At 34.7% G+C, this 12,912-nt stretch overlaps 1 protein-coding gene across 1 annotated transcript; it reads right to left on the bottom strand.

Moving 5' to 3' along the window:
• Positions 1–481: 481 nt before the first annotated feature.
• LOC104907520 (tetraspanin-9) lies at positions 482–2,646 on the bottom strand. The gene is made up of 2 exons (XM_019252614.3): positions 1,901–2,646; positions 482–1,109 (listed from the first exon to the last, which is right to left on the bottom strand). Exons 1-2 carry the CDS (start codon positions 2,414–2,416, stop codon positions 804–806), a joined length of 822 nt encoding a protein of 273 aa, XP_019108159.2. The 5' UTR covers positions 2,417–2,646; the 3' UTR covers positions 482–803.
• Between the last annotated feature and the right edge of the window lie 10,266 nt (positions 2,647–12,912).

The following is a 12,912-nucleotide window of genomic DNA, read 5'->3' as shown; positions in this document are numbered from 1 at the left end:
GATACCACCTACTTTTAATTTAAAATTACGCGACGACCCAAACTCGATATTAAGAAGAGAATGAACACCTTTATGAATACAATGAATATAGTTTAATCTATCTAGTGACAAGCTTAATTCATTCAATAATCATATTTTTTAATTCATTTAGTGACTAGTTTAATCTATTTGGTGACTAGTTTAACACGTTCGGTAAGACTATCATGTTATTTTTTTAAAAACAATTGTCAGCTCTAGTTCGAGAGTCAAATGGAAACAGAGGAAGGAGAAGAGAACGTACGACTAGGTTGGTGCGAGTTGTATAGGGATATTGTCGGGTGAAAGTGAGATCGAATGGGCTTGTTAGGAGAATAATGTAGGATTGAGTTCGTCTAATTTATGTTAAAATTAGTTTTTCTATCAAAATAATTTGTGCTGAACGATAACCTTTTTTTCCTTGCAGGCCAAACTTCCAGCACGATTGCATTTTTAGGAAAAAGAATTAACATCGAATATGTCAAACAAGGAATATATTTTCACTAAAATGAATTACAATTCCACTATTTTACGTTCTTATATAAGAAGTATTTCTCATATATATATATAATCCGCCCTTGAATTCCAATGCAAACTAGTGGTGAACCAGATGACACAGTCCAAAACATAATCTTATTTTATTGAAGGGTTGAAAAAAACTTTATGGAATATGAATGACCAAATAACAAGAAATCTAAAAGCACAAGTTCCATATTGCCATTGATAGATTGAATTACTACCACCAGTTTGCATTAGAACTATTCAGGCTGCAGGCCAAGCCATGCAAGCTAAAGTAAACGCGCATAACCATCAGATGAGCGATTACTACACATGAAACATATGGAACCTAGAATAACAATCAACAATGGTACTGCAACAATTCCAACAAGTGTACACCCTACTGTAAACCAGTGACTTGTTACGTCTTGGAGAAATCCAGCCTTGCACGATTCACAATTGAAGCAAAGGGTGTTTGGATCATCATTCCATCTATCGCAATCAATGTTGGAGTAAGTGGCGTTCTCTGGCTTCACCCAAACTCCTGAATTGTTGTAACTGAAGTTACAATCTTGTGGGGGCTTGCAACAACCCAACTGTCAATTTTGTTAACAATTAAGCAGTCTTTTAGATATAAATTACAAAGAAAAGTTAAAAGAAATACTTTAAATAATATTCAAACTTTTTAGGCAGTTCATGTTATAATTAGTAATCATGCATAATGTCTTCACAAATAATCGTAGTATATCCATAGTATTCTACATTATATATATCAGCATGAGACATAAAATATCCCCCACAATTGTTGTAAATCGTAGGTGTGGTATACCAAATTTTTTCCACCAATTAAAATATTTTAAAATTTATTTATCTTTACATAAGTGTGATATGATCATTTAGAGAAGTAACATTAACAGAGCTATATTTTTTATTACAATAAATTAGCGTAGTTTTTTTTTAAAAAAATTCATACTTCCTTCATTATGAAATAAGTCAAACACGTCTCTCTTTTATGTAAAAGTTTTTTTAGAGAATTTAAAAGGAAGGAAATATTAAGTTATAAAAATTCTGAGGTAATACGTAAAGAGTATTCTCAAGTACGCAATATCAATGAATTGGGGTTGGTTCAAGTGGTGAGTTTTCTCATCTTACCTAGCAAGGTCTATGGTTCAATCCCTGCCCCAAGTATGGTAGCCCAAAGGATTTTTTCTTACCAATTTTTTTTTTTAAAAATATTAATAATGTGTAATACAATTTAGCTTTTTGAATAAAAATATGTTTCTTAAAAATTTCGTCGATGAATCAAAATCTAATTTTAACTCAAATAACCTTATATAGAGTACTTTCTTATCTTTGCTTTAAAAGGGAAAAAAGAAAAGAAGTATACCCTGAAAGCCGAGTCAACTCCTACATCATCAATATAAAACTTCATGCACACATATTTCTTATCCTTAACAACGGCCTTGTGGTAGTAATTGTCCCAATTTTGAGCAATCTTGTTTTGCATCCATTTGGAGTATGATTCAACATGATATTCTTTGTAGGATTTCCCAGGTACGGATTTTCCTCCTCCTTTGCTGCTCACCGACAACACGAAGATCCCCAACGCAAACAAGGTAAGGATCAAAGGCACTGAACATACGAGCTTACCTGCCCCAATTGCAACTGCGGATGTACCACCAGTCATGAAGCAGTTTATACAAAAGAGAAGCATGAGCGACACTCCGATGACGATGAGTGTGATTCCTAGAAAGCGAAACCCTGTGCAAGCAGAAGTTGTTTGCCAAAGTAGGCTTGCTCCACAGCTGATCCCAAGCAACCCGAAGCAGAAATCAACAACCATTGTACCATACAAGAATAGGGATTCATCATTCATTTTTGCTAAATCTCTTGGTCGAACCATATCTGCAACTAGCTAGCGTACAATGCTAGGAGGATTGCAAATGAGCCTGAGTCGAGCTAAATTTTTAGTGTATTGGAACTATATTATATGTGTTGGGTTGTCGTTGGGTATAGGAGATCGAGGGAGCATTCCAACGAGAAATTTAAGACTTGCAAATTGCAATGATTGGTGTATGTTTATAATAAGTGCATTGATATATATATATATACTTGGAAACATCGTGTATACAGATACTTCTGTTTTTAAAATACAAGTTTCGTTGACATTTTAGTAGAGGAGCTTTAGGTTAAGGCGTTGGCCGTTGAGCTTATCGTAAATGAAATTTCCTACAATATTCTCGTTTATGTTTTCAACTAGAGTGGCAGCTGGAAGATGACCAGAGAGCGCAAAGGGCAAAATAGCGACAAAAAGAGTGATGAAGCAGCTTTACAAGTTGGTAGCTTTTAAATGATTTACTATGACTTCCACCTACCATCCAAGTCTAGAAGGAAAAGTTATTCAAATAAAATCGAAATCCAATCCAATTTGAATTAGTAATTCGGATCGGATTCAAAATGTGTTCGGATCGATTTAGATTGAGATTTTTCCAAAAATTGAATTTTTGGTACGGATTAGATTGAGGGTAATTGGATCCGAAAATCCAATATAACAAAAAAGTAATGTCTTGTAGTATTTGCTCCGGATTGGGCTTAAGTACTTAACTGATTAATTTTTTTGTAAAAAAAAAGCTTAGTGTTTAAGTGTTACTGTTGTATTCTTTGTTGTTGAACTGAACCTGCTGTATTTTCTATTGTTGGACTGAACGTCATGTATTTTGTTACGTTCTGTTGTAATGAATTATAGCCTATAATTTTGTTATTAGTTTATTAATGTACTATGGGATTTGTAACGAATTGAGAATTTGATAAATGTTTGGATAAATCGCATCTTACCACCTAGACTTTTCACGTTTTTAGAAACTCCCACCTTAATGAATTTTTTTTATAAATTTCCACCTACCATTTTCAATTTTATTAAAAACTCCCACTACTTAACGATTTTTGTTAAATTCCATTAACAAAACCGTTAAATGGTCCCTCATATACATTTTGTTAACAAAATCGAACTTGAATTAGTTGCAAGTCTTTCCAAATAGTTATAATTCGTTCCAAACTTGCTCCAAAATTGTTGAGATTTTACCCTTAAATTGATGAAATTGACTTTGATTTCAGCGTAAATTAATAATAAAATGCATATATGAGGTCTACTTAATGGTTTTGTTAACGGAATTTAACACAAATCGTTAAGTGGTGGAAGTTTTTAATAAAATTGGAAATGATAGGTGGAAATTTATAAAAAAAATTCATTAAGGTGGGAGTTTCTAAAAACGTGAAAAGTTTAGGTGGTTTTGAACAAAAAATCCTAATTGTAAATCTAATCGGTTTTGAACAAAAAATTCACGCCTAATTTATTTCCTAAACAAATAAAGTTATTAAAAATCGGATTTTCGGGTCGGATCCAATGGAGAGTTTGAAAATTCTGATTGGGTTGGATCGGATTCATAATCTAATTGGTTCAAATACATATTGGAAAATTGAAATTCAAGTTTTGTTCGGATCGGATTGGATTAGGCCTAAATTATCCAAACCGTACACCGAACTTTCACCCTTATACAAGTTCATTAGTCCAACTCCCTCCACCCGTCATTGCAGTATCGGTTTTTTCACTAGATAATCCTGAGGTTTCAAAGTGCACCAAGTATCCCTATTGTTTCATAAATGCACTAAATGCCCATGAAGTTTTATTTACATGCACCGGCCATTATCGAGTAACATTGTCAGTTTGCCATTGGGGGGTGTGTGCAAACTTTATACACCAATTACCCCCCGGGGTTTAGCAATAATGCATGAAAGACTTGTAAGTTTTCTCAAATATTTAGAAAAGTAGGAGCTAAGGCATCATGTGGGCTACTATATAAACACCTTCAACAATATAATTTGCAGTCTTCTTACTTATTTTGCTTCTTATACCATAATCTTGAAAGTACAAGCTAATGAATTAGCAATCCACACATCTTCTTCCATATTGAATCCTCATACATTGGAGTCCCCAAGTAGAACATGCAAATTATGTAAGAAAATATTCACAATTAGGAGCTTAGAATCATCATTGAATCTACAACAATTGCACCATAAGTGTGATGACTGAAACAAATTTAGGTAGTTTCCACGTACTATTGAGCAACGATATATTATTAGGCAAATGGATATGGATGAAATTATTGAAGAAGAAGAAGTGGCAAAAACTGCCAACTTTGAAGAGGAAATGGATCAATTGAAGAAGAAATTCAAACAATAACATATGTGTTTACAAGTGCTAACAAATATAGGCAATGTCATATTGTTAATCTTTTCTTTGTGTAGGAATGTGAGATATTATCTCTCACATTCTTTGTTACAGCTTGTTTATAATTGTCTTTATTTTTCTTTCTTTTAGCTGTTCTGTTCACAGCTGTTATTTGTCTTCTTCTGTATATTTTTGCTGAGGTGTAGTGCTGAAGTGTACAGCCTTTTGTTTAGGTTTTCAGGTGTGTATATATGAGTAATATACTAGGTTGTAAAGGGCGCCGTTTTTGGTGAGACATTCAAGAAAGAATCAATCTTGAAAAGGGTGCATTCTAAAACAGAAAACAAAAGAACAGATTATTCTTTTGTGAAAAGTGAAAAGCTCAGATTGAGATCTTTTCATGGTATCAGAGCAGGAAGGATAAAATTCTAAATTTTGTTCCTTGAAATCTGATATAAGAAAGAGAGGTGAAACCCAGTAGAGGAAAACTGAAGATCATTTCAGAAAAAATGGAGGCAGCAGGAGGAGAGAAGGAACAAAAATGCGAAAATGGTTATGTTGATCCACTCTTCTTGGCTAACTCTGATAATGCTAACCATCCTCTTGGGAACATCATTTTCAATGGTGAGAATTTTCTCAATTGGAGCAGAAGCATCAAGTTAGCACTGGGATCCAAGAACAAGTTGGGTTTTTTAGATGGAAAAGTGAAGAAGCCAGCTGTAACTGATGCTAAATACCCTTTGTGGGTAAGAAATGATTACATGCTGAGAAGTTGGATATGTAGATCCATAGATGAGAAAATAGCTAACAGCTTGATTTACATAGATTCTGTTCAGAAATTATGGGAAAGAAAGATATGCTGAAACCAATGCACCATTACTTTACTCTCTTAAGAAGAAAGTGAAGAACTTGGAACAAGAAAAGATGACTGTGTCAGAATATTATTTTGAGCTGAAGCACATCTGGGATGAGATCCAGAATGTTGAAGGAATGCCTGATTGTAATTATGGTGTGCTTGAAACATGTTCTTGTAATGTGCTGGGCAAGTTCATGGAAATGCAAGAGAGAAACAAAGTAATAGATTTTGTCATGGGATTGAGCAAGAAGTATGAGCACATAGCAGGAAACATCTTGGCAATGGAACCATTGCCAAACCTGAACAAAGCTTTTCATCTTGTACAACAAGCAGAGAAACAGAAGCAGATCATTAATGGGCAGCAAATGGGGATAGAAGCAAGTGCTTTTGCTGTAAACAAGATGTATCAAGGAGGAAGTGAAAGGAATTTCCAAAGAAGGGAGACAAAAGAAATGAAGATGAAGAAAAGGTGTACTCATTGCAACATGAGAGGGCATTTGAGGGAAGAATGTTTTAAGTTGATAACTCCACCTGAATGGTTCAAGAACCCGAAGGCAAAGAAATTTGCAGGAAATGTGAACAAGAGTGAAGATGGTTATGAAGAAGAGGAACCACTGGGGGGATATGTAGCAGAAAATGGAAAAGAGATGAAACCTGATGAGAAATTGGTGAGTGCAGTCTTTCAAGAAATGATGAAGATGATGACAAATCAGCAGCAAGGAGGTGCTGGAAGCTCAGGAGTAAAGAAGGGAGCAAACTTTGCAGGTATAATACATGCCTCAAATGTAGTTTCATTCTATGAATGTTGTGGTAAGAACACCTGGATAATAGACTCAGGTGCTTCTGACCACATGTGTGGTAACATTGAGTGTTTTAGTAGTATAAAAAATCTGAACAAAAAAATCAAAATTGGGTTACCTGATGGATCCAGTAGGGAAGTGAAGCAATTAGGGAATTTAAGACTATCTAGTAGGCTAACTCTACATGATGTGCTGTATATTCCTGAATTCAAGCACAACTTAATCTCTGTGAGCAAGGTTTTTAGAAATAGTGGTTTGAATGTATTGTTTGATACAAGGGGATGGATCTTACAGGACCCTATTACTGATGAAGTTGTGGGAAGAGGAAGAGAGGAAGATGGACTGTACAAGCTGGAGTTAAAGGAAGAAGAAGAAAGCGAAGAGAGAAGGAAGAACTCTGTAGGAAGCAAGGAAGTTAATGTAGTTGAAAGTAGCAATAATGTGATTTGTAATGAAAAGGTTGACTTAAATATTTTACATGTCAGATTGGGACATAGCTCTCTCTCTAAGATGAAACACTTGAGTATTTGCAACTGTAAGCAACTCAAAAGTTTTTTTTGTGATACATGTTGTGTGGCAAAACACCACAAACTACCTTTTAAATCTAGCAATACAACAGCAAGAAATGTTTTTGATCTTTTACATGTTGATTTATGGGGACCATACAGAATTAAGAATGTGACAGGTGAATCATACTTTCTGACTATAGTGGATGACTATAGCAGAGGCACATGGACACACCTTTTGTCCACCAAAGACCAGGTGAAAGAAATTTTGAAAAGTTTCTTCAATTACATAGAAAATCATTTTAAAACAACTGTGAAGACTTTGAGAAGTGATAATGGCACTGAGATACTCCAGGCAGAATGTAAAGAGATGTTCAATGAAAAGGGAATAAAACATCAGAGAAGCATAGCAGGAGTTCCTCAACAAAATGGAAGGGTTGAGAGGAAGCATAGGCATTTGATTGAAACAGCAAGAGCTTTGAGAATCTATGCAGGGTTACCCAAAAGTATGTGGGGAGAATGTGTGCTGGCAGCAACACACTTAATAAATCTTCTTCCTAGTTCAGTTTTGAATTGGAAGACCCCTTTTGAGAGATTGTTTAAAAGAAAACCAAGCCATGAGCATCTGAGAACTATTGGATGTCTATGCTACGCCAGTAATACAGATAGAAGATCAGACAAGTTTGATGCAAAAGGAGTAAGATGTATTTTGTTAGGATACCCTGGGGATCAGAAGGGGTATAAACTGTTTGATTTGGAGAGAAGAAAAATTATGGTGAGCAGGGATGTTGTTTTTAAGGAGGAGGTGTTCCCATTTCTCATAAATGAACATAACAAGGAGGGAAGGAAGACCATTAGGAGGGATTTTACAGTTCTTACTAAGCCTTTTACTAGTGAAGAAGAAGATTTAAGAGAAGATGATGAAAGTGAAATGCCTCTATATGAAGTTGAACAAGAAATTGAGGCAACTGCTACAGTAGAAATTGAAGATGTTCTGCCTGAGCAAGCTGCACCTGATAGTTCTGTTGCTGAGCATGAAGAGAGAGTAGAAGAAATGGATCAAGGAGATGACTTAAGAAGATCAAGCAGAGTGAGCAACTTACCTGATAAGTTCAAGGATTATGAGATACACTTACCAGGGAAGATGTCGTCTGCTAATACAATTCAGCAGAAGGGAATGATAGCCAGCATGCTTGAAGATAAGAGAAGTTATTCCACAGAATATAAAGCATCTCTCTGCAATGTATTCAAGGTAGTTGAACCTTGAAACTACAAAGAAGCAAGCAAGGAAGAGGGATGGATAGAGGCTATGAACAAGGAGTTAGAAGCCTTAGAGATCAATGAAACCTGGGAATTGACACAGCTGCCAGTATGGAAGAAAGCCTTAGATTGCAAATGGGTATTCAAGACCAAATATAGGCCAGATGGAAACATAGAAAGACTAAAGGCAAGATTGGTAGCCAGGGGAGATAGACAGGTAGAAGGGAAGGATTATAAACACACTTTCTCACCTGTAGCCAAGTTTGCAACAGTGAGGTGTGTGATTGCTTTAGCTACTGTGATGCACTGGAATTTGCATCAACTCGACTTCAACAATGCCTTTTTACATGGTTTCTTAGAAGAGGAGGTGTACATGAAGCCCCCTCCAGGATATACACAAGGAAAGGAAGGGGAGGTGTGCAAGCTTAAGAAAAGTCTATATGGGCTCAAGCAAGCATCAAGGCAATGGAATATTGAATTATCAAAATTCTTGAAAGCACATGGTTTCTCTCAGTCCAGAAGGGATTACTCGCTTTTTAGTAGAGTTGTGAATGGCAAGTGGACCATAGTGCTGGTGTATGTGGATGATTTGTTAGTGACAGGAGATGATGAGGGCTACATGGTTCAATTGAAAGCAGATTTGGATCAAAAATTTACCATCAAAGATCTAGGCTTCATGAGATATTTTTTGGGTTTGGAAGTCTCTAGAAATGATGAAGGAACTCTTCTCAATCAGAGGAAATACATTCATGATCTAATTATAGACTCAGGGCAAGGTGATTGCAAAGGACATAAACTCCCTATGCAAAAGGGTTTGAAACTAAGCACTGATGAAGGGGAGCTTCTCTCAGAACCAGAACAATACAGAAGGCTCATTGGAAAGCTTCTGTATCTGAACCTCACCAGACCTGATATATCATACTCAGTTCAACAACTGAGTCAATTCATGCAAAATCCCAGACAACTCCATTTACAGGCAGCCTTGTATGTCATTGGTTATCTGAAAACTACTAGTGATTGGGGTCTTTTTTATCCAAGAAGGTCAGACATCACCATCACTGCATTTTGTGATGCAGACTGGGGCACCTGTGCCTACAGTGGCAAGTCCTTGACTGGGTACTGCATATTTTTGGGAGATAGCCTGATCTCTTGGAAAACTAAGAAGCAAAAAACAGTATCCAAGTCATCAGCAGAGGCTGAACTAAGAAGCATGTCTAAATCAGCCAGTGAAGTGACATGGGTGGATGGAATCTATGAAGATCTTAATTTTTCTATTCCCAAGCCTATTACACTATATTGTGATAATAAGGCTGCAAATTACATTGCACACAATCCAGTATATCATGAAAGAACCAAACATTTGAAACTAGATTGTTGTTACATCAGAGACTGTATAGAAGAAGGGCTACTGTCAACTGCATATATCAAGTCTTCACTTCAGCTCGCTGACATATTCACCAAACCACTAGGTGAATCTCAGCATCATTTCCTATCTTCCAAGTTAGGTCTCGTTCCCACCAGTCCAACTTGAGGGGGGGTGTAGGAATGTGAGATATTATCTCTCACATTCTTTCTTACAGCTTGTTTATAATTGTCTTTATTTTTCTTTCTTTTAGCTGTTCTGTTCACAGCTGTTATTTGTCTTCTTCTGTATATTTTTGCTGAGGTGTAGTGCTGAAGTGTACAGCCTTTTGTTTAGGTTTTCAGGTGTGTATATATAGAGTAATATACTAGGTTGTAAAGGGGCGCCGTTTTTGGTGAGACATTCAAGAAAGAATCAATCTTGAAAAGGGTGCATTCTAAAACAGAAAACAAAAGAACAGATTATTCTTTTGTGAAAAGTGAAAAGCTCAGATTGAGATCTTTTCACTTTGTAATGAAGAACTGTCACTTAATGTATTAAAGCATCTAAATTGTCAGAAATAGCATTTCAATTATAGCATATAATTAAAATGGTAATCGGAAAACATTATGGTATATGATGCAAAAATGGTAAGTAGGCTGTAAATTATATTATTAGAGGTATTTAAAATAGCAACCCAAATGATGTTCAACGGCTGCTTTTCGTAAAATTTAAAAAAACTAGATGTAAGAAGTGTTTTGTACATTATTTTTAAATCTTAGGGGTATCTATAAAAATATATTAAAAGGCGTCCGAAAACAAAAAACTGTGTCACATCGTGCTCTCCCTAATGAGTTTTAGTTCATGTAATCCATCTACAATAAAAAAATTAAGAAATTGCATAGCATAGGGTTTGATATCGAGACCTCAAGTACATGTATAATAAAGTTCTAACCACTAGGCTAAGTTGTATTTAGTGTTATATTATTATCATAAAGTATTATATTCATAAATGAATTGTTTTCTTACCCGGTGCATATCCGGGCCTAATAACTAGTTTGGTGCGTAAAAGTTGCATCCCTTAACAGCAACTGACGTCGTTACTCAGTAATGGTATTCGGTGCATATCCATAAATACTCAAGGGCATTTGGTGTAGTTTTGAAACAAGAGGGACACTAAACGTCAGGGGTACCTATTGAAAAAATCGTCGCAGTATTGCACCTCTAATAAGGCAATTTGCTCAATCTCAAATTGAACCCAATAATATCTTGCAAAAAGGTAGAGGGTGATACTAGCTAACTTACGCTCCCTTAGTACTCTCTTTGTATTATTTTATATTTCTCACTTTCTTTTGTGATTTTGTTGATGTTTTACTTTAAATATCTTTAATTAAATTTTACTAAAAACAATAAGGATTGAAATTAGTAAAGTACTCATGAAAATGAATCAAATAAGACCTCACATGACTATTTTTTCTTATATATAGCAAAAGGATCTAAATGATTCTCTGTAATTCTAAACAGTGTCAGCAAAATTCCAAGTGAGAAAGATAAAAGAATACAAAGGGAGTATTTGGTAAGATATAAATACTACAACATAATCTCAGTGTCAACATCTTGTTTCGATGGTAATCAGTTAAGAAGGCTTAAGTGTGAGAGAAGGATAGGGAAGAACATGAAAGGATCATTACATAAGAGTGAGCGTGCATTTTCTTAAAATATCTTGTTTGCTTTCGATTACATTTATATATTACCTTTTAAAATAATTATTTCATTTTCATGGTTGACAAAATTTTAGATTATTATTCTTTAATATTTTATATAAATGTATATGTAAATGGTAAAACACATTACACCCATATCGTCCTTAGGAAAAAAAAATTATATATTAAATTTAGCTAATTTATTTATGTAAAAAATTTACTGCATATAATTTAAAACTATGATTCTAGTTTTATTATCATCCAAAACCCCCCAAACTTTACTTTTTGCAAAAACTACTTGGATGAGTTTTTATTTTCTAACCAATTTACATTTATTAGTATAATTAGTTGTTGCACCACACGAATTAATATTGCAATTAATAAATATTATTGTATATAATTGTATTTTACATAATGAAATCTAAATTAAGATGAATTTAAAATAAGACTCTTGTATGATTGCAGCATAAGTTTTTATCCAAGCCTTCAATATAAGGAATCATGCTATGTATGGTTTGATAGAATATAAGGAGATGGGGAAAAAATATACGGAACCCATTGTTGAACAGGAAAGATGTTAGCAGGAAAATAGTTTTTTGGTTGAATGTTCATTATTTTTGCACCTCCAAAACTGATGGTTGACATAATTTAGTTCTTCGATAAATACAAAAACAAGATGTTAGTGGAGACATAATTGTAGGCAGCTCCAAAGGCCAAAGGTGAGATAAACATATGTCGAGGTGTCACTAATAATTGTCTTTGCGCACCAATTGTTTGTTTTGTCTATACCACATGCAAATGTCTAATAGTATTTTTAGAATATAATTAAGCATGCATCAATGTTCATTTGCACGCCCCTCTAAAATGTAAAAGACACTTGAATATAAAATTTTACAAGAACTATATATAAGACATAAAGTGATTGAGTCGTTGTTTACCAGCACAAATGCTAAACTAATGCATAACATTGATTCTTTGGCAAGGCATGTATGCTTAAAATAAGTATGCATGGTTTTTATATAGGCTGGTAGGGTGTTGCACAAGAACATGCACACGACTCCCCCAATATATATACAATATAAAAGATCGGTGTTCTTATTAGAAGCACGTTAATAGACAAAAGAAGAAGTGGTCACAATCGAACGCTTTTAATACCAAAAGAGAGCCCAGCTTAGAACTTAGATCCTTGAGAATTGCAAGGCCTACTTACATCAGGAAGTGTTTAGTGCTTAAGTCATCAGCAATGATTTCAAAGTCCAAAGTTTCCTACAATGTGATTGTATAAGTTTATTAGATTAATAGGATATCACCAATAATATTTAAGTAATCAACTAGGCTCATGCTTCGAAGTTTTCATTATTTGAGGATTTTGTTGCCTCTATATGTGTAATGGTGTTATGCTATCAGGTATATCAATTGTCGAAACATTATTTTTAATTATGTCTCAGTTTGTAGCATATATAAGTAGTAGAGACTTACATTACAAACCTTCTCATATATGCAACTGATAGTTTGAAAAAGAGTTCACAATCTTCGATGAAAGCTGTGAATGTCATTTATGCAGTCTAATCAAAAGCATTGAACTTGATTGTTATCCTGATTTGGATAGAGGAGAATACTATTAAAAAGGAAATGGATCATATGAGGAGCAGGTATTAGCAAATGATATGTTGGTATACCTCGGGGTGGAGAGACAATTGTCTT

The sequence above is a fragment of the Beta vulgaris genome, chromosome 4 (assembly GCF_026745355.1).
Source record: "Beta vulgaris subsp. vulgaris cultivar EL10 chromosome 4, EL10.2, whole genome shotgun sequence".
In the NCBI taxonomy this organism is placed as follows: domain Eukaryota; kingdom Viridiplantae; phylum Streptophyta; class Magnoliopsida; order Caryophyllales; family Amaranthaceae; genus Beta; species Beta vulgaris.
This window is presented reverse-complemented; position numbering and strand designations above follow the sequence as displayed.